The sequence below is a fragment of the Leucoraja erinacea genome, chromosome 16, assembly GCF_028641065.1.
Source record: "Leucoraja erinacea ecotype New England chromosome 16, Leri_hhj_1, whole genome shotgun sequence".
NCBI lineage: Eukaryota > Metazoa > Chordata > Chondrichthyes > Rajiformes > Rajidae > Leucoraja > Leucoraja erinaceus.
In genome coordinates this window covers 40,343,777-40,366,483 of record NC_073392.1, presented here as the reverse complement: position 1 = coordinate 40,366,483, position 22,707 = coordinate 40,343,777, and the positions used below count along the sequence as shown (strand labels likewise).

The window sequence follows — 22,707 nt, the reverse complement described above, 5'->3', positions numbered from 1 at the left end:
CTGATCCCACTGAGTTACTCCAGCATTTTGTGTCTATTAAAGGCCAGATGATTGTTGATGGAGAGTTGGGCTGGAGGTGTGGAGGTGGTGATGGTGGTGGAGGGGGGGTGGAGGGGGGTAGGGGCTCAAGCAGCCCACTTTAGATATGAATTTCCATCGTGTGATCTATCCTCCAACAAACTTATGTCAATGCCTTTGTTAAATTGACAGGGGTGGCTTTTGGGTAGGCAACAGGGGTGGGCTTTCTTAAAAAAAGCAGGACACATTTAGTATATATGTCCTCGTGTGATTATCCTCCCCCCAAACTCCTGTGTCTCAATGCCTTTTTTGATCAAGGGGAAAATGACAAGGCTAGCTGATCTGGCCATCTGGCCGATCTAAAATCGCTGGACCGTGAACCTATTGTGAGAGATTACGTTGACCTAGAATCACTAGGGGGGAAAAATTGATTAACTAAGCTAAAGTGGATTTGTTCTCATATGGCCTTGAGCCAATTATTTCAATCCTGCTAGCAGACATATGGATGGGGATTCTTTTTATGCCATTATTCTGGCCCTTCTCTTCTTGTTGGATGTGTTAATTTGCACCCCTGCTGCCACTTCTGTGTAGAAGCTTTTTTGGATGGGATCAGGGAGAGCAGGGGGGGGGGAGAAGGGGGAGAGGGGAAGGAGGGGAGGAGGAGAGGAAGAGGGGGGGGAGAGAAAAAAAAAGGAGGGACCAGAAGGAAAGGGAGAGGAATGAAGGAGAGGAGGGAAGGAGAGGGAGGGGGAAGGGAGGGGAAAGGGGAAAGATGAAAAGAAAGGGAAGAAAAGGGGAGGAAAGGAGAAGAAGGAAGGGAGGAAGAGAGAGGGGAGAAAAAAGAAGGGAAGGGAGGGGAGGGGAGGGGGGGGAAAGGGGGAGGAGAGAGGAAGAGGGGGGGGGGAAGAAGAGGGGAGGAAAGGGGAAGGGGAGGAGGAGGAGAGGAGGAGGAAAAGGAGGGGGAGGGAGAGAAGAGGGAGGGAGAGGGGACAGGAGGGAAAGAGAGGGAAGGGAGGGGAAAAGAAAAAATAAAAAGGAGGGTCTGGTTGATCAAAGAGGAGAGATGCCAGAGGAGAGGGGGGGAGAGAAGGAAGGGGATGGAGGAGAAGGAGAAGGGGAGGAAGAGAGAGGAGAGGAGAAAGAAGAGAAGGAAGAAGAGGAGGGAAAAGAGGAGGGGAGGGGAGAGAAAGGAAGGAGGGGAAAGAGGAGAGGGAGAGAGAGGATTGACCGAAAGAGGAGAGGGCAGGAAAGGGGGGAGAAGAGGAGGAGGAGGTCTAGGATTAGGAGAAGGGGAGGAAGAGGGGAGGAAAGGGAGAAAAGATGGGGAGGGGAGAGGGAAGGAGACAGAGAAGGAAAGGGGGATAGGGGGGAAAAAGAGGGAAACGAGAGAGAAATGCAGAAGGAGAGGGGGGAAGAAGAAGAAGAAGGGAGGAGAAGGAGAAAGATAAGGAGAAGAAGAGAAAAAGAGGAGATGTAGGGGAGAGGAGAGAAAATGGTGAGAGAGAGGAAAGAGGGGAAAGAGAAAGAGAAGGAAAGAAGAGGGCAGACGAAGCGAGGAGGAAAAAGAAAGGGGGAGAAGGGAAAGGAGAGGGGGAGAAAAAGGGGAGGGAGAAGGAGAGAGATGAAGATAGGAAGGGAGAGATGAGGAAAACAAAATCCAGGAGGAAGAGAAGAAAGAGAGTGGGGAGAAAGGGACAAAGGTGGAGGAAGGAGGACAAGGGAATCGGAGAGGGGGGAGTGGTAGAGGGGGAGATGAGGACAGAGGAGGTGGGACCAGGGGGAGAAGGGAAATAGGGGAAAGTGAGAGGAACATAAACAGGGAGAGGTTTTCAAAGATAAAACGTAACGCTAGAGAAAGAGGAGGAAGAAGTTCCCGAGAGGGGAGAAGAGGATAAAGGGGGGAGAGGAAAGGGCCAAGAGGGGAAAGGAAGGAGGAAGGAGAAAGGAAAGAAGGAGTGGAGAGAAAAGAGCATAAAACAGGAGGAGAGGGAGAGGAGGCCACCGAGAAAGGAGAGAGGGCAAGGAATGTCGGCCATTGGCGGAGAGAGGGGGAATGGGAGAAACGGCAGGGGAGGGTGAGTTCCGGGGGAAGAGGAGAGTAGAACAAGAAGGGAGAAGCCGAAGAAGGGAGGGGGGAGGGAATAAGAGAGAGAAAAGAAGAGGTGAAAAGAGGAAAATGGAGGGGAGGAGGGAAAAACGATAGAGGGTGAGAAAAAGAGGAGAGAGGGAAAAAGAGAGGAGGGGGAGAAGGCAGGCGAAGGAGAGGAGGAGGTGGGGAGGAGGAATGGGAGGAGAGGGTTGGAGAGGAGCGGGGAGGCGAGGGGGGGGAGAGAGGAGAGGGAGAGGAGAGGGAGAGGAGGAGGGGAAGGAGGGGAGAGATCGGAGAGGGGGATAGTAGGGGGAGGGGGGGGGAGGAGGAGGGGGAATAAGTTGATGCAAGGAGACTGAGTGAAGACAATGGGGGACCAGGAAAAGTGAGAGGCATGTCAAGGAAAGGGGGGAAAAGACTATTGTGCAGAGGAGAGAAAAAAAGACTCAGGAACAATGGTTTTACATGAATAACAAATGCGGAAAAGAGAAGGAGAGGAGCGGAAAGGAAATGAGGGAAAGGACGGAAGAAAGAGAGGGGGGAAGGGGAGGGAGATAGAGGGGAAAGGAGAGGAGGGAAGAAAGGAAAGAGGGAGGGAGAACCGAGGGGAGGAAGTGAAACCGAGTAGGGAGGAAAAAAGAAGGGAGTAGGGGAGAGGAGGGAGAGGGGCGGAGTAGCGAGGAGAGAAAGAAAGACGGAAGAAAGGAGTGGAGAGGAGAGGGGAGAGGGGATCAGGTGAGGGGAGGCGAGAAGAAAGGAGGAGAGAGAGAGGAGGAAAAAGAGAAAACAAGCGGAGAGGAGAGGTATGGGAAGAGAGGAGGGGGAAAAGAGGAGGGAGGAGAGGAGAGGATGCGGGAGAGGAAGGGAGGAAGAGGAGAGGGAGGGGCGGGGAGGAGAGGAGACTCACAGTTCGGTGAGAGGAGAGTTGAGGAGACTCACAGTTCGGTTGTCTTACAGTGATAGCAGAGGAGAGGGGAGGAGAGGAACAGGGAAGAGGAGAGGAGAGGAGAAGCAGAGGGAGGAGATGAGGAGGAGAGGGAGAGGAGAGGGAGAGGACGGAGGGGAGGAAGAGAGGAGAGGGGGGAGAGGAGAGGGGATGAGAAGGAGGGGAGAGGAGAGGAGGAGAGATGAGGGGAGGGAGAGGAGAGGAGAGACGAGAGAGGAGAGGAGGGAGAGGAGAGGAGAGGAGGAGGGGAGAGGGGAGGAGGGAGAATGGAGGGAGAGGAGAGGAAGAGGAGAGGGAAGGAGAGGGGAGGGAGGGTGAGAGAGGGAGGAGAGGAGGGGAATGGATAGGAGAGGGAGAGGGGAGGGGGGAGGGAAAGAGGAGAGGGGAGGAGGGGGAGGGGAGAGGAGAGGAGAGGGAAGAGAGGGAGAGGAGAGGGAGAGGAGAGGAGAAGGGAGGTGGAGAGGGAGAAGGAGAGGGGGAGAAAGAGGAGGGGAGAGGGGGAGGAGAGGAGAGGGGGAGAGATAGGAGAAAGAGGAGAGGAGGGGGGAGATGAGGAGAGAAGGGGAGAAAAGAAGGGAGGAGGAGAGAGAGGAAGAGGGAGGGAGGGTCTGGAGAGCAGAGAGAGAGAGGAAGAGAAGAGGGGAGGGGAGGGGAGAGGAGAGGAGGGAGGTTGGAGGAGAGGGGGGGAAAAAAGAGAAGAGAGAGGAGAAGAGAGAGAGGGAGGACTAGGAGAGGGGGAGGAGATTAGACCAGGAGAGGAAGAGGAGAGAGATGAGAGAGGAGAGGGGAGGAGAAAAGAGAGAGGGAGCAGGAGGAAGGAGAGGGGAGAGAGAGAGGCAACTCAGGGGAGGGTAAGGAGAGGAGAGGGGAGGATAGGAGAGGAGAGGGGGAGAGGGAGGGAGAGGAGAGGAGAGGGGCTTCAGGAGGAGAGGGCAGAGAGAGAGAGGAGGAGAGAGAGAGGCGATAGGGGGAGAAGAGGGGAGGGGAGGAGCGGTGCATGCGAGGAGAGGGGAGGAGAGGAGACTAGAGGAAGATCAGAGGAGAGGGAGAGAGAGGAGGGAGGACAGGGCTCAACTAGTGAAGAGAGGAGGCTGAGGGGAGGAAGAGGGGAGGATTGGAGAGAGAGGAGAGGAGAGGAGAGGGGGAGGAGAGGAGAGGAGAGTAGAAACAGAGGTAGAGAAGGGAGTCAGCGGGGAGAGGGAAGGAGAGGGTGGAAAGAGAGAGAGATAGGCGGAGCCTGAAGGGAGGAGGAGGGAGAGAGGGGAGGAGAGGAGAGCTTCAGATGGGAGGCCTGAAGGAGAGGTAGGGGAGGAGGGGGAGAGTCTCAGAGAGGAGGAGGGGAGAGAGAGATGAGGAGAGAGGGAAAGAGAGGAGAGGAGAGGAGGAAGGAAAGGAAAGGAGAGGGGAGAGGGGGAGGAGAGGAGGAGGAGAGGAAGGGGGAGAAGGAGAGAAGGGCCAGGCAGAGAGAGGAGAGGAGGGGGAGAGGAGAAGGGAGAGAAAAAAAAGAGAGAGGAGAGGGGGAGGGGATAGAGAGAAAGGAGAGGAGAACCCCGACTAGAAGAGAGGAGAGAAGAAAAGACAGAAACAGAGGAGAGGGAAAAAAAAAGGAGGGGAGGAGCAGGAGGAGGATAGGGAGAGGGGGAGAAGGAAAGGAGAACTGAAGGGGGGAGAGGAGCGAGAGGGGAGAGAGAGATTTTGAGGGGAGAGGAAGGGGAGGAGGGAGAGAAGGAGAGAGAGGGGGAGGGGAGAAGAAGGAGAGAGGGAAAAGGGAGAGGGAGGAGAGGAGATGAGAGTGGGGAAGACATTCAGGGGAGAAGAGGAGAGGGGGATCGAGAGAGAGAGGAGAGGAGGAGAGAGGAGCGAGGAGAGGAGGATAGAGATGGGGACGATGGAGAGGAGAGGTGGAGAGACTTCAGAGAGGGAGAGGAGAAGGGAATCGAGAGCTCGAGGGAGCGGAGAGGAAAGAAGAGAGAAAGGAAAGAGAGGCGGGGAGAGTAAAGGGGAGGGGATAGGAACGAGGAGGGTGATGGGAAAAGGGGAGAGGGAAGAGGGGAATAGAGAGAAAAGAGGGGAGGTGGAGTGGTGGGGGAGAGGAGAAGAACTTAGGGGATAGGAAGGGTGTGAGAGAGGAGGGGGGAGGGGAATGGAAGGCGGAAGGGACAAGGGAAGGAGAGAGAGGTGTAGGTGGATGGAGGAAAGAAGGGCAGAGAGGGGAGAGGATTGGGGGGTATGTAACGAGAGAGGGAAGGAAGATAGAGGAGGTGAGGGGAGAGAAGAAGGGGAAAGGGGAGAGAGTGGAGAGAGAACAGAAGATGTGAGAGTGAAAGAGAAGGGAGAAGGAAGAGGAGAGAAGGGAGAAATATGTGAGAGGAGGAGGTGAAGAGGGAAAGGAGAGTTGGAGAGGGGTGAAGTAGAGAAGGAGTAGGAGAGAGAGAGGAGAAAAAAGGGGAAGGAGAAAGGAGGGGGGAGAAAGGGAGGAGAAGTTTAGGAGAGGGGAGGAGAGGAGGAAGAGGAGAGGAGGAGGAGAGGAGAAAGAGGAGGAGAGGGGAGGAGAATGAGGAGGGAGAGGAGAGGAGAGGGAGGAGGAGTGGGGGAGATGAGGGAAGGGAGAGAGGGAGGAAAAGGAGAGGAGAGAGAGAGGAAGGGGAGAAAGAGAAGGAGGGAGGAGAGAGGAGGAGAAGGAGAGGAGGAGGGAATAGGGAGAGGAGAGAGGAGAGGAAGGGAGAGGAGGAGAGGAGGGAGAGGGGAGGAGAGAGAGAGGAGGAGGGAGAGAGAGGAGGAGAGGGGAGGAGGGGAGGAGAAGAATTAGAGGAGGGAGAGGGAGAAGGGAGGGGCAGAGGAGAGGAGAGGAGGAAGGAGGAATAGAGAGGGAGAGGAAAGGAGGAGGAGGAGGTTAGGAGAGGGGAGAATGAGGAGAGAGAGGAGGAGAGGAGGGGAGGGGAGGGGAGGGGAGGAGAGGAGAGAGGAGAAGAGAGGAGAGGAGAGGGGAGAAGACAAGAGCAGAGGAGAGGAGAAGAGAGGAGAGGAGAGGAGAGGAGAGGAGAGGGAGAGGAGAAGAGATGAAGGAGACGATGGCAAAGAGAGAGTGAGAGAGAGGGGAGGGAGGGAGAGAGAAGGAAAAGAGAAGGAGAGAAGAGGAGAAGGAGAGAGGAGGAGGAGAGGAGGGACAGAGGAGGGGAGAGGAGAGAGAGGAGAGGGGAGGAGAGAGGAGAGGAGAGGAGAGGAGGAGAAGAGAGAGGAGAGGAGAGGAAATGAAGGGAGGAGAGGAGAAGGAGAGGAGAGTGGGAGGTAGAGGGAAGGGGAGAGAGGAGTGAGGCAGAAAGAGGAGAGAGGAGAAGAGGAGAGGAAGAGGAGAGGAGAGAGAGGAGAGAGAGAGAGAGAGGAGAGGAGAGGGGAGGAGGAGTGAGAGGAAGAGAGGGATTACAGAAGGAGAGGCAGGTTGAGGAGAGAAGGGGGTAGAAGGAATGGGAAAGGCGAGGACAGAGGAGGAGAGGAAAAGAGAGAGAGAGGGGAGAGAAAGGGTAGAGGAGATGGGGGAGGAGGAGGAGTCTAGAGAGGGAAGGGAGTGGAGGGAGGAGAGGAGGGATGAAGGAAGCAGGGGGAGAGGAGAAGGGAGGGAAGGGGAGAGAGAGGAGAGGAGGTATCTTAGGAGAGGAGGAGAGAGAGAAGAGAGGAGGAGGAGGAGAGAGAGAGAGGGAATAGAGAAAGAGAGGGGTAGGAAGGAGGGGGCACCAGAAGGGAGGAGAGGAGAGAGAGGAGAGGGGGGGAAAGAGAGGGGAGGTATGAAAGTGGAAAAGAAAACCAATCAGAAAGAGGGAAGAGTGAAAATGAGATCTAAGCCATGCACTGAGAATTTAGAAAGAATCTAAGGATGGTCTTGGACCAGAGGGCGGGGGAGGGCACTGTTAGGGGTGATGAGGAGAGCAAGGGAAAGAAGGGGGAAGAGGGAGGAAAAAGAGAATGAACAAATGTTACGAAAGAATAAAGTACTTCTCAAACGTCAAGTTGTTAATGCTTAGATTGATCTTTTGCTTCTTCAACAAGAAATCAAGGCCTGAAAATTGGAAGGGTGAATTATAGTAAGTTTTAAAAAAAAAGTGAATAAGATGAGATCAAAAAGACGAATAGGGCAAGGGGTTGCTTTTATGAAGTGTGAAATGTTTGGAAGGACTTAAAACCTAATCTGATGAATTGGATGTGCACTCAAAGAAAAGACAAATGGGAGTATTCTTGAACGGTAAATTAATCACAGGGGAGTCAGACATTATTCTCCCAAATCTTATAGGAAGATAAAAGGGTTGATAAGAGAGTGTTTAATATAGAAGCATTAGACATTTGTATTATTTCAAATTCTAGATTTATAAATCTTAAAGGTTTAATAAATATTGAAATATGATTTAATATATATATTTATAAAATATTATTATCATTATTTTATTTCATAATCTTAATGAAAAGGTACTTTATAGATATTAATTTCATATTAGTCATTAGAATAAGTATATTTCCCTAAATTAGGGGTAAGATCTGAGGACCTAACAGATTTATAATTTTTCTTACTAAGATCTAGAAAGAATCATTGAATATTAAATAGTTCACCATATATAAGATTAAGTTCATATTAATAGGTGAATTAAATTTATTTATACATTTATTTTAATGTGGAAGGAGAGTGGTTAAGATTAATTAGCTTATAAAGAAATTTATATATTTACATTCTAATATTATAATAATATTATATTTATATAATTATGAATTTTATTTTATTATTTATGATTAAGGAGATATTATTTTGTTATATTCTAATAAAATATATATCTATCCATACTTGTGATTATATATATCTTTTCAAATATGAATATTATTATTAATATATTTCTAAAATTTTAAGATATTCTAGGTATTGTTAATTTATAAATCACTCTAATATATATCTTGATTTATATTTATTATTAAAATATTTTATTTAATAATTGAATATTTGCTATTAATAGGGAAAAATCTATAAGGGTTTTACATTTCAGTAGCCAATTTCCCTTCAAATTTGATATAAGGCAATATATTATTTTTAAATATTATATTATAAATCAATTATGATACACTTCCATAATTTTTATAATCTTTTATTATAATTTATATTATTTTGATGAGGATTATTATGATTCATAGTAATTTATAATTACAAAATGTTCCATATTTTTAATTTATTAATATTTCATCTATTCTATTTTATTTATTATATATATGTTATTTATTATATATCATATTATTAAATTATATATATGGCCTAGTTAAAATACTTATTTAAGGAGATAAAAGTAAAATTTATTTAGATTTATTTTTAATAATTTGTAATTGAGGTTTTGTACATATCATAATTTTTTTTTATGAGTTATGATTTTATATTTTTTTCTGATGTAATTTCATAAATTTATGTCATTCATTCTCAGTATGAATTTTTTTAGAATTATTGGAATTATTGAATTTATTATATTTTGAATATTATTTAATATTGTTTAGACAAGTTAATGAGATTTATAGTCAATATACAAAATTTATTGTTGGGTATATTTAATATATATTAAAGTCTGCGATAATATTATAGTTGAAATAAAATCTATATTTTTATATTAATAAATTTACATTATTTCTATAATTATTCAATTTTATAAGTTTATATATTTTATATAATTTTTTTAATATTTACTTTTTATAATTATATTATTGTTTTGTAGAAATGATTTTTAATGTAAAATTGCCAATTTTTTTTATTTGTTTTTTAGTAGGTAAATCTATTTGTTTATCAAGCTAGAACCCATTTAATTTAATTTAATTATATGGTTTTTAATTAAATTGCCATATGTTTTTTCTAATGAAAAACACATCAATCTTGTGTAACAAATATTGTTATAATTTTAGAAATCAATGATTCATAAAAAAAAGGAAGAAGAAAATCACATTGTATAGAAAAAAAAAAAAAGAAATTTACGGAATTAAATAGTTTTCTCTAGAATGCAATTAAAAAGATATGGATAGATTATTTGCCTCAGATGTTACCTTATTTATTTGTCCTCCATTGGATAAATATATTAGTTTTCTTTGGGAAATTCACTCAAATTATGAAAATAATTCTCCCTACTATGCCAACCTTTTTATAATTTCATGTTCTCCAAATGAAGATGGAAATGTTTTTATAGATGAGAGGGAATAAGAACCCAAATTAGGTTCAGAAGATTATTAACACTTTATTAAGGACTATATTAAACAAGTTTAATGTATAGCTATGTAATAATTAATATCTGGAACCAATCGTGCAGGGTTTTAACACATTTTTATTTTCAATTGAATAGATGCTGGTAATTGGAACACAATCTTGATAGAGGTAAGGGGCAATGGGGGGGGGGATTCAGATAGCACCCTCAAATCTGGAACTGTACAAAATGTCATGGATGCTGGAGATATTGGAATAATTCTGATTACATTTGATTGATTTCTTTATAGTAAAAGTATCAAGAAGTATAAAGGCCAATTGGGTTGAAATTTGGCTCAGCATGATCTTCATTCTCAAGACCTACTTCATAGATTCATAAGTGATAGCAGAATAAGGCCATTCGGCCCATCAAGTCTATTCCTCCATTCAATTATGGCTGATCTATCTCTCCCTCCTAACTCCATTCTCCTGCCTTCTCCACATAACCCCAACTTCAGGGTTATTAACACATGTAAACAAAGTAAGTTGTCACTTCTGATGATAATGGAGGCAGGAAGTCAGCACAAATGTAGTGGAAATTTGCTCCTTGCTTTTCCAAGATGTATTTTCAAGCCCTTTGGAAATAAATTGGTTAACAAGTATAAAATCAAGCAAAGATGTCTGCTTACTGTGCTCAAAGCAACATTGTAATTTCAATTGTTTAAGAAAGAACTGCAGATGCTGGAAAAATCAAAGGTAGACAAAAATGCTGGAGAAACTCAGCGGGTCAGGAAGCATCCATGGTGCGAAGGAATAGGGGACATTTCGGGTCGAGACCGTTCTTCAGACTCAATTTCAATTCATCTGTTGCTAACTGGGTGTCACACTGTGCATTTAATAACCCAGCCTTCTTCTTATCGAGTCCACATCAGAAGATTAGAAATTGTTCATCCAGAGCTGAACACACGTCTCGGCACCCGCATACAATGGCGTCTCGCGCTTCTTGTGCTTCTTGTCCGTGGTGGTGGAAAGATTGGTGGAAACTGAATGCTCTTTCCTTGACCCCCAATAATCTAGTAATGATAGGTTTAGTATGATTGTAACTTAGGGCTAAAATTCATAGGAAATAGAATCACTATTTAATCTGACATTCAATATTCTGGCAAATAGTAGCTAATTTTGTAAAATATAATTTCTGTTACAATTATTTTGATAGCATTTCTGTAGTATCCACAAAAGGTGTGATAATTACAACTCTCCAGCCTGCTGGAACAAAGCTTTTGTTCTATTTTATGTTTTCTGTAGACCAGGAATATTTTTTACAGTGTTAGATCAGCCTGCTCTGCTCATTTAAATTGTATATATATATAAAAATTATATACTCAGGAATGCATAAATGCATTGAATATATATGCATGAATGTTTATGTCACTCTTGTCCAAGCCCAAATTTTGGAAAGTGTGGAATCATTCCCAATGGAAATTCACCAACATTGGAGGGAATAGTTCGGGTGAATGTACAGAGTCTTTTACCCAGCGTAGGGGAATCAAAAACAAGAGGACATGTTTAAGATGAGAGGGACAAGAATTAATACAAACCTGAGGGGCAACTTGTTCACTCAAATGGTGGTGAGTATATGGAACAAGCTGCCAGAAGAGGCAGGTACTATAACAGAATCTAAAAGAGATTTGGACTGGAACATGGATAGGAAAAGTTTAGAGGGATAGGGGCCAAATGCAGGCAAATGGGACTAGTGCAGATGGGACATCTTGGTTGGCATGGATGAGTTGGCTGAAGGGCCTGTTTCCATGCTGTATCATTCCATCACTCTCTCACAGTCCTTCCTTCTCAAGGTGGATTAAGCGGATCATTCCTTCTCCATCCAATATTGCTTGGCTCTCCTGACAGAACCATTGAGCTTTCATATCATATTATCAGTATCGTCAAAATGTCGCTATGTTTCGCTCAGCATAATGCAGTGTTCTGCACTTTGACTGGAAACAATGAAGGGTTCCCGTTTAATGTAGTTTCTGTAGTTGATGTAGGAAAGCCGAGTGATTCCTGAAAGACAGCAGAATCAGCTGATAGAACGCATCAACAAAATATGGGAAATGCAACTGAAGAATGAATATGAAGAATGTAAAGAAATGCAACACCATATTTGCCAGTTGCAATAGGACAGGATTGTTATGATGCCTGAAGATAGACACAAAAGAGCTGGAGTCATTCAGCTGGTCAGGCAGCATCTCTGGAGAAAGGAATAGGAGGCGTTTTGGGTCGAGACCCTTCTTCAGACGACTATATGACTGAAGATTGAATACTGGAAGAAAGAAAATCATCTGTAAAGAAGATGGATAAATACACACAGTAATGAGGAAGAATTGAACGGAGGAATTTTCAACTGTGGCCATAGGTGAACAGAGCGAAAGACAAATAGCATCTTCAGCTGAAGAAGATTTATTAAAAATGGAACTAAATGACAATTTGCACAAAATAGATGTTGACAACAAAAAAAAGCCCATCACCCTTGTACAGTAAGGATAACAACCAAGTATCAAACAGCGAAATACATCGTCATGAATGGTCACTGGAGTTAATTCCAGCAGAATTTGCTCTACAGTGATCTAAGGTTAAAGAATCATTAAATAAGTAATCAAATATTATGGGTAAATATTTTGGCCAAAAATCTCATGAGAAACTTACTTGTTATTTTAGTTCATTAGCATTTTCCGATACATCTGAATTTGCAGGCAAATAAATTCCCAATGCTCAACCTGAATAATCCCAAGTTTTTCATCATGATAGCAAGGTCCTTGCAATTTTTATTTAAGTAATACTCGATTCACTGGAAAAGATTCTGCTGTTGCTTCAATTTTTCAAAGAAACCTCCAAAATTCTTATTCAAACATGATCAAAAGAATATGTTAGATTGCCCCACAGTCTATAGCCCCTTAATTTGGATTCACTGAAACTTCCTGGGAAAGATTTATTTCCAACAGTACACAATAGAGGTCTCTCTCAAGAGCGAGGGAAAATGTCTGCACTTATTTATCATTAGTCCAATAAGAGAAATGGGTGCATTTTCTCTTTGATCTGTCTACAAAGCTGAAGGATACAGCAAAAAAAAGAAATAGATTGCTTGGGGGCAGTAAACTCAGCATTTATTAATCACAATAGGTGGAAGTCTAATGGCGATCCATGGGAACATGGGGGGCTGTTGTGGTAAAGATTCTTGCTTCAAAGTGAAACTGCACTGTAAATAATTACTGAGCACCGACTGGAAAGAACTATAAATAAGATGATTGGAAAATAATCAGTTCATTGTCACAGTTGAAAGTGGCTACCTTAACTTTCCTGCTGGTAACAGAGAGGTTGTCTTTAGGGGTAGTTAAACAACAGAAGATTAACCCATTTATAAATGCGATGAACATATAACCCAACAAAATCCAAAATCAACACAGGATATCTTCTACACATTATTCCTACACAGATTATCCCTGACAAACCTATGCAATTCACAGTTCATTTCCATCCGTAGTCTGCAAATCGTGAGGTGTATTCAGCAATAAGGTACCACACCACAATACAATTCAGGAGATATCTGTTTATCTGTACAGCAGGCAACATCTTTTCTCAGATCACCTCAAAAACCAACAGGGTTGGGAAAAGACACTAACAATACTTTCTGTTGCAGAATATTATGTGCTGTAATTAAGCATTGCCTCTCGCCTTCACAGATACAATTTATTCTTCTCGGTTACATTTTATTAAAATAATAACTCTAAATAAAATTATTGAACTGTTAGTTAACTAGTACTTGGTATCAGTATGTTCAGATGCATAGGAATATGTTTAATCTTATTACAATAGTTTGACATGTCCAAATAAGAGTGATGTTCCCTTTCTCCAGGTGTGAACAGATTCTTTGGTAACATCGAGGAGATGGTTGGCCATAAACCATGCCTGTGGTGGAAACTTTGCTGGTCATTCTTCACTCCAATTATCGTGGGGGTAAGAAAGAGAATATTTGCCCACAATATGTTGGTATTTTAAAGTGGCAGGATCAATGCACAACAGCATTAGTTAATATTAAATGCTAAACAATGTTACACCAATTTCCTCTTAAAAATCTCTTAACTATTCATTCATCTCATTGTTATGGTGAGGATTTCATAAGGTCATAAGGTCATAAGTGATAGGAGCAGAATTAGGCTATTCGGCCCATCAAGTCTACTCCACCATGCAATCATGACTGATCTATTTCTCCCTCCTATCCCCATTCTCCTGCCGTCTCTCCATAACCCCTGACACCCGTACTAATCAAGAATATGTCTATCTCTGCCTTAAAAATATCCATTGACTTGGCCTCCACAACCTTTGGCAAATAATTCTGCAGAGTCACCACACTCTGACTAAAGAAATTCCTCCTCATCTCCTTTATAAAGGAACGTCCTTTAAATCTGAGGCTATGACCTCTGGTCCTAGACTCTCCTGCTAATTCAGTGAAAACATCCTCTCTACATCCACTCTATCCAGGCCTTTCACGATTCGGTAAGCTTCAAAGAAGTACCCCCTCATCCTTCTAAACTCCAGCGAGTAGAGGCCCAGTGCCGTCAAACGTTCTTTGAATATCTTTGAACTGCAGTTTCGTACACATCACCATTAACTATGCTTCAAAGTACTTCATTGAATTGAATTTTTGTTTTAATCTGTTAATTAAAACTCAATATAATTTAGTTTTCTTTTGTACCTTCAGGGTGTGTTTCTCTTCAGCGCAATTCAAATGAAACCACTCACAATGGGGAGTTATATCTTCCCAAAGTGGGGCCAAGGTGTGGGCTGGTTCATGGCTCTATCCTCCATGATGCTGATTCCTGGCTACATGGGTTACCTGTTCCTCACTTCGAAGGGCTCTTTAAAACAGGTAGGTGTGAACACTTGAAAAGCTGTGTTTGATCAATTTAAAGTGACTGAATTCTGCCAGGTCCAATCCATTCAAATGCACCAGATAAAATGACATCGAAACATAGAAAATAGGTGCAGGAGGAGGCCATTCGGCCCTTTGAGCCACACCGCCATTCATCATGTGATCATGGCTGATCGTCCCCTATCAATAACTCGTGCCTGCCTTCTCCCCATATCCATTTACTCCACTAGCCCCTAGAGCTCTATCTAACTCTCTCTTAAATCCATCCAGTGATTTGGCCTCCACTGCTCTCTGTGGCAGGGAATTCCACAAATTCACAACTCTCTGGGTGAAAAAGTTTTGTCTCAACTCAGTCTTAAATGACCTCCCCTTTATTCTAAGGCTGTGGCCCCTGGTTCTGGACTCGCACAACATTGGGAACATTTTTCCTGCATTTAGCTTGTCCAATCCTTTTGAAATTGATGCCCAAATTGAAACATGCCTGCTATTTGTAACACAAAACAATGCAAAACAATTATTTTGAAAGCCAGCACTTCGGTCAGAGCTATCAAAATGATATCTAGTGCAAACCTACTGGCTCCCACAGCTACCTTGACCACACTCCTACCATTGCCACTTGGCAGGAGGTGTTATAATCCCTTAAAGGCCTGTCCCACTTGGGCGCCATTTGCGCGTCATTTACGCGACATCATTTATGCATCACGACACACAACACGCGCGTCGTGACTCGTATGTGATGCACGCATGGTGCGTGGTGACGTAGGCGGTTGCGTGCGGCACCCTAGGATTTTGGGATGTACAAAATTTTCGCTCGCCATCTGCGTGACGCGCCAATGATGCCCAAGTGAGACAGGCCCTTTATTCTCAATTTCTCCGTCTCCACCACATCTGTTCTCAAGAGGAGGCATTCCCTCAACCCCTTTTTCCACTCATCTCCCACTCCTTCTTACTCCATCCCCCATTTCCAATTCACCCCCCCCCACACCTCTTTCCCTCCCCTCCTGTCCCTCCCCACCCACCATATCATTCCCTCCAGCTTTACATTTCACTCCTCCTTCCCTTATTTGACACTCATTTGTCTGTATTTCAGCTCTAGCCTTCGGTATTATCTCTCCCACCTCTCAATTATCTCCCTCGCCTTTATCTACCGTTCACTTGCCAAGCTTTGTCCCATTCATCCCTCTCTTTTCCAGCTTTGTCCCCACTCCTTCATCATTCTGAAGAAGGGCCCAGTCTCGAAATGCCATCTGTCCTTGTACTTCACAGAAGCTGCCTGACCACTGAGTTACTCCGGCACTTTGGTTTTTGCTCGAGGCATCTGCAGCCTCCTGTTGCCTCCACTCTCACCACCACCAAGCATGTTGTGACTGTTTTACTGTTGCCTTCCCACTCGAGTTACAGCAGATCTGGAAAACATCTACAGACTTTTGTTACCTATTTTACAAATTGCCCAAATTAGCAAAGCTATGAAAACATCTTAGAACCTTAACCAAACCAATTGGTTAAATGTTATCCTGTTGTTATTCTTAGCAAGGAATGGTGGTTCAAATGGCCAACTTCTCTGCTGTACAGTAAATTTCTGTAATATAATAATAATAATAATAATAATAATAATAATAATAACTTTATTTATAAAGCGCTTTTAGCAAGTTACCACAAAGTGCTGGTGTTCAAAAACCATTGCCACTATTTCTTAAAAACTGCAATGTCTCAGCCAGTGTCGAAAGCCAGTGAATAAAAGTGAGTTATATATATATATACTGTTGATGTAATGCTAGCTTCCCCATTCTTCAATTGGAAATCTTAAGACAAGTGATATTTTTTTTTAGAAATGTCAAAGCCTGTTTGTTCACGTATAGCTCATTTTTAACGTTACTTTTATCTCAGTGTCAAGGGAAAGATACTTTGTATACATATCATTTCCCACATATACAGTGAAATACATCACAGATTTTATTTATTTACGTATTCCTTGGTTGGAATATGGACTTTGCTGGTAAAGCCAGAGTTGAATACCGATCCCTAATTGCCCTTGAGAAGATGGTAGTGAATCGCCTTCTTGATCCGCTGTAGTATTTGTGGTGAGGATGTGTTGAGTGGTGAGTACCACAATTCAGACCCAATGATGATCGGTGATCCATTTCCAAGATAGGATGGTCTATCACTTGAAGGAAGCCTGCAGGTTATATATCCTATGAGACTGCTGCTCTTGTAATTGGTGCTTGAGATCGAGGTCGTGAGAACGGGTGGCACGGTGGTGCAGCGGTAGAACTGCTGCCTTACAGCGCTTACAGCGCCTGAGATCCGGGTTCGATCCTGACTGCGGGTGCTGTCTGTACGGAGTTTGTATGTTCTCCCCATGACCCGCGTGGGTTATCTCCCGGTGCACAATCCAAAGACATGCAGGTTTTTAGGTTAATTGGCTTTGGTAAAAATTGTAAATGATGTGTAGGAACGTGCTAGTGTACGGGATGATCGCTGGTCGGCGCGGACTCGGTGGGTCTGTTTACGCGCTGTATCTCTAAACTAAACTGTTTCTGGCGAATCCTTCAATGTATGTGATGATTTATTCTCTAAGATCTAAGATATGAGGCTGCAAGTCTCCCGTTGTTTGATGCTGATTAGCTTCTAATGTAGCATGTATTGTATTGTATTGTATATCTTTATTGTCATTTCCTGAGTATTCGCATACCCAGAGGAAACAAAAAAACGTTGCTCAACCAGTGTCCATTCAGTGTGCATGAAAAAATAAATAGAAATAAAAAATACATGTAACATGAACAAATTTAACACTCTACTAAACATTCAACATGTGGTGCACGTGTACAGACTGTGTGTGTATCGCTCACTGCACAATGCTGAATGGCTGCCTGGGCCACCAACTCAATGGTGTGTATTCAGTTTATAGAGAGCAACCAGATTAAGCTGACGGAGAGATACCTGTCCCATGCTGCTTCAGGGAATCAATAATAATTCATGATTGGTTTCGATCTCCAAACTGGGGTTGTGCAAACTATAATTTAGCGTCGTGCAGGAAGGAACGGCAGATACTGGTTTAAACCGAAGATAGACACAAATAGCTGAAGTAACTCAGTGGGTCAGACAGCAATTCTGGAGAAAAGGAATAGGTGACATCACCTATTCCTTTTCTCCAGAGATGTTGTCTGACCCGCTGAGTTACTCCAGCTTTTTGTGTCTATCTGCAACTGGAGTGCACATGCAGTGGTAAAGCAGATTGTGTTTTCACTTCAAACCTTTAGCACAATCCAACTGCTTGCTACAGTTTTAGTTAATATTTCCGATCAGAATAAACCATACTGGAATGAGGAGAGATTTACAGAAGGGGGGGGAAGAGCTGAGGAAGGGATAAATGATCCCCAACAGGGGGGTATTATCCATAAGGGTTTTCACAGAGCAAATCTCTACCAACACCTCAGAGGTCCAATGGGTGTGGAACGGTGCTGGCTCGAAGGGCCGAACGGCCTACTCCTGCACCTATTGTTTATTGTCTAAGTCCCAACAGGAACTTGCAGCCACTTTCTGTAAAGACACTTACAACTGTTGAGCAAGGTCAGTCTGCTTTGGCAACGATTCTTGAGGTAAATTTCCTTCTAAAGTGGAACATTTGGAATCTGCGGCATTGCACTGTTTCTAACACACGGGAACTTCAAGAAGCTCAAAGATGGAATCCAATTCCCGGAGAGCAGAATTCTGGCAGAGAGTTTCTACAGTTTCAAAGAGGCACCCAGTGGGGTCAGATGTTTGTCACTGTAGTCCCACTGAAACAGTGCATGCGAAATAAAGAAAACCTATGGAACAGGTGGATTGGACTTGCTCAATACATAGCCACTGCACGATCAAAAGGGGCTTGTCATGATGGGCAGAGACAAACAGATGATACACATGTTCTGTGCCAGTCACTGTGTCCTCCATATATGGAGGGCATGGTTTACCTGCCAGGATAACAAAGTCCATCCCTTTACACGTGGCCTCTGACTTCAGGCTGTAACCTACGAATAAGGAAGACGTACTTACTCTGAATGCAATACTCCCACTTGAAACATCACAGGGTATTGGTGAATGCAAGTACCAAGTCCACTATATGGATCACTCATGTTCATCAACAATTAGCCCTGTGGAGGAAGTATATTAGTTGTCATATGTTTGGATGGGTGTGTCGTGGTGGTGGATGGCAGGGTGTGAGTGCCATAAGGTCATAAATGATAGGAGGAGAATTAGCCCATTCGGCCCATCAAGTCTACTCCGCCATTCAATCATGGCTGATCTATCTCTCCCTCCTAACCCCATTCTCTTGCCTTCTCCCCATAATCCCTGACATGCGTACTAACCAAGAATTTATCTATCTCTGCCTTAAACATATCCCTTGACTTGGCCTCCACAGCCTTCTGTGACAAAGAATTCCACAGATTCACCATCCTCTGACTAAATAAATTTGCCCTCATCTCCTTCCTAAAGAAATGCCCTTTAATTTTGAGGCTATGTCCTCTAGTCCTGGACTCTTCCACTAGTGGAAACATCCTCTCCACATCGACCCTATCCAAGCCTTTCAGTGTGGAAACAGGCCCTTTAGCCCAACTTGCCCACACCGGTCAACATGTTCCAGGTACACTAGTCCCACCTGCCGACATTTAGTCCACATCCCTCCAAACCTGTCCTATCCATGTACCCCTCTAACTGCTTCTTAAATGATAGTCCCAGCCTCAACTACATCCTCTGGCAGCTTGTTCCATACACCCACCACCCTTTGTGTGAAAAAGCTACCCTCAGATTCCTATTGAATCTTTCCCCCTTCACCTTAAGCCTATGTCCTCTGGTCCTCAATTCACCTACTCTGGGCAAGAGACTCTGTGCATCTACCCGATCGATTTCTCTCATTTTTTTTTATACACTTCTATAAGATCAACCCTCATCCTCCTGCGCTCCAAGGAATAGAGACCCAGCCTACTCAACCTCTCCCTATAGCTCACACCCTCTTGTCCTGGCAACATCCTCGTAAATCGTCTCTGAATTGGTGTGAGCAGATCACACATCTTAATCCAAACCATAGATTTCCATTCATTATCCAATTTTATCCTTGACTTTATTGGTTATCATTCATACATTCAATCCAGATATAGACATCACATTTGGAAGGGGGTTCAGCATGAACCTATCGGCATCACCTTTCATCTGCTATCAGTTAGCATGGATCAGAGTAAAGATCAAGGCACTCAGGTTAAGTACTGTTCAGCCAGGACATTATAGCACAAATATTAAGAGTATCGACCCGAAACGTCACCCATTCCTTCTCTCCTGAGATGCTGCTTGTCCTGCTGAGTTACTCCAGCATTTTGTGTCTATCTTTCCTGTTCTGAATGCCTCTGGATTAGCATCAAAGTTAATCCAGAGCACTAGATTAAGATAAATTAAATGATTGGGAATACAATTATATTTTTTCCTCTGAAAGAATGCTGGTACATATTTAATCTAAACAAAAATGATATCACTTGGCAGATAGGAAATCCCTCATTCAGTTGCCAATGAATCATACAATTAGAAAAGTCGAAGGATTTGGCAACATTTTGCTCATGTTTTTCTTCTTGAAGTCAAAGAATGACTGGTTATTTAGGACAACATCCATCACGGTTATTAGCGAGATCTTAGGAATTGACAAAGTGGAACTGTTAACCTTGTGTTGAGATTAGTTCCTGATATTTTCTCCCACGGCCATCACTCTCCATATTCAAAGCGTGTAATGATGTCAGTGTTATTCTGCTTGCAGCGCCTGCGGCTGATGACTCAACCAACCGAGGACATGAAATGCCGGGAGAATGGACCTGAACAACCCGAGCATGGCATTACTCCAAGTGACGAAGCATATATGTAGATTATTTATTAAGTGTAAGGTACTAACACTGCCCAGAGTATAAATTCTTACAATGGTTGATCGAGACCAAGGACTGTAGTTACATTATTGTGCACCTACCTCCTACCACAAATATGACCAATAGTTTTTTAAAAAAAGGCTATAAACCTTTGTTCTTGGACATCAAGTAAAACTCTTAACTAAAAGAAAATCATTTCAGGTTTTGATAACAATGTAATTTTGGCAAACGACCAACAACAGAGGCAGACTGTTAGCATTTTTAAACCATGGTTTTCTCTTTTGAAGAGTGAGCACAAGCACGATGGGCCGAATGGCTTCCTCCTGAGTTGTATGGTCAAAGACTTTGTGATCACATGGACGTGATTATAATCACCGTCTTATTGTACGCACATCAACGTTTCAGTCCGTCAAGTTTATAGCACTAAGAGCATTAATCAAAATTATGGTTTTACGATAAATGTGTAGAATTTCCTTTCCTACACTTTAATTGTCCCAGCCATACTTCCCAGGAGTCTACTTCTCTTTTCCTGCATTCCATATGCTCCCATAATGAAATTGCCTGTGCCACTGTTGTCCACTCTTTTGTCAGTGTGGAAACATCATGTTCCTGATCCACCTAAGCACTGTTGTCAAATGCCAATGTGGGCATTCACTATTTTTTATCCTGTTAGGGAAAGCAGAGTATTGATATTAGAAGAAAGAATAAATGTAAAGACGTTCTTTATATAGTTCATAGAATTTTATAATTTCAATTACAGTGTTTGAGATAATCACCTTTAATACGGTTCCACTGCTGTCTATTGTAACAATGTGAAAATGACTCATTTATCCACAATAGGCAACATAAGTCATACAGACTGGAGTAAGGAGGGGGGATAGAAATTAGAAATAGGGGGGAAGATGTATGGGAAAGGGTATGTTCATGAGTAGATATGGATGAATGTGATATAATGCATGGAGGATCAGAGGGGATTAGTGAACATACGGATTGGAAATTGGATCAATCACCTCCCTTTTCCAGCTCTTGCTGCTCGATTGCTGCAAATGTTGAACTTTCTCCTCTGAGTATTCTCAGATATCTCCAACTATCTTATCCGACTCCAACTCCGAAGTGATTTCATTAGCTACAAAGCACAGCTTCAACTAAATAGATCATCGTATACTCTTTCAAACCCTGATGGCCAGAAGCCAAACTATTACATCTGGGTCAGTTCAGTATTTGAATATATCTACATATTTGTATGAACATTGTATTCACTCCCATATATTCCTTCCATTTCATGTAGAATACAAAAATAGTTGCAAAAAATATTTTGGAATTGTCACGTGTATCAATTCAGATCTAGGAAGTAACAGTGTACTTAATAATCCAAGGAGTGGTGAACGCTTATTGATCTCAGAGCATCAGGTAGCAGCAGATCAAGGTAAGACATCAACAATTTTCCACTTTGAGGCAGACATCAGCTTGTGTCTATGGCAGCTAAGCAAATGTGACAGGGAAACAGAACCACGGAAGAAATTTTAACTATATTGTATAATGTATTCTGAGTAAAAAAACATAGAAAGTACGCGTGCATTGATTAAATATTGGTTGTTTAAAAAAATCTATTACAACTATATCTGTCAAAATGTTGTTGTATAGCAAATATGTAAAAAAAAAAAAGTATAAATGTCGATATCTTATTTAATGTAGTTTTGTCCAAAAATAACAATTCTTCCATCATAGACCTTAACACTGCAATAACTCTTAACACAAAAACATAATTATGGTGTTACTCTTTGAGCATCAGCTATGTATTTAATTTGTATAAAATACATTCAATATATAATGAGTCCAGTAAAGAGAGTATTCTTTTGTAGATTTATAAATGTTACATTGATCAAATGTACAGTTTTCAACGTATATATTACATGGTGTAGTTAAGTTCTAAATGGTGTTATTGATAAAAGGGCATGATTGTCATATATATGTTGTCAAATTTTTGGAAAGCAAATAAAAACTTTATCTTACACCATACATGCAAGAAAGTGTGCCTTTGTTAAAGTGATGCCTAGTTTACCTGTATGCATTTAGTATTAGAGTAAGAACATTATAGGAAACAGGTCATTCGGCCAAACTTGTCCATGTCGATCAAGTAGCATAACCGAGCACTTGCCTGCACTTGGTACATATCCCTCCAAACCTTTCCTGTACATGTACATGCCCAAGTGTATTATAATTGATGTGATGTAATTTCACCTCCATCTCCTCCTCCGGCAGCTCCTTGCTACTATGCATCACCCACTTCGTGAGAAAAGGCAGCATTCTGTTAATTTTCTGAAACCCATCATATTACGGGCCTGTCCCACAGACTATATTTTAGGCGACTACAGGCGCCACATGGTCGCCGGGACGTGTCGCCTGTATGGTCGTGAGTGGTCTCCTCTGTCGCCCAAAGAGCCGTAGCGTCTTTCTGATCGCCGCTGGATTTTCAACATGTTCAAAAATTTTCAGCGACAGTCAGCGACAGTGGGTTGACGCCAATGAGCGTAGCTTGACTTCTCCTGACGTAGGTGCTGTCGTGGGATGGCGCCAGGTGACGGAGGTTGGCGCCGGAGCTGACTTCGGTGAATTCAATTGGCGACTACCTACGTCAACCGGCCACAGGTA

At 43.1% G+C, this 22,707-nt stretch overlaps 1 protein-coding gene across 2 annotated transcripts in view; it reads left to right on the top strand.

Moving 5' to 3' along the window:
• Window positions 1-22,074, top strand: part of slc6a1b (solute carrier family 6 member 1b) — a 92,871-nt gene extending 70,797 nt beyond the window's left edge. For both annotated transcript variants that reach the window (XM_055648237.1, XM_055648236.1), the window contains exons 13-15: window positions 13,154-13,254; window positions 14,000-14,167; window positions 19,953-22,074. In XM_055648237.1, the coding sequence (XP_055504212.1) occupies window positions 13,154-13,254; window positions 14,000-14,167; window positions 19,953-20,057 (374 nt within the window). In that variant the 3' untranslated portion in view covers window positions 20,058-22,074. The remainder of the gene's footprint in view (window positions 1-13,153; window positions 13,255-13,999; window positions 14,168-19,952) is intronic.
• Window positions 22,075-22,707: the final 633 nt, after the last annotated feature.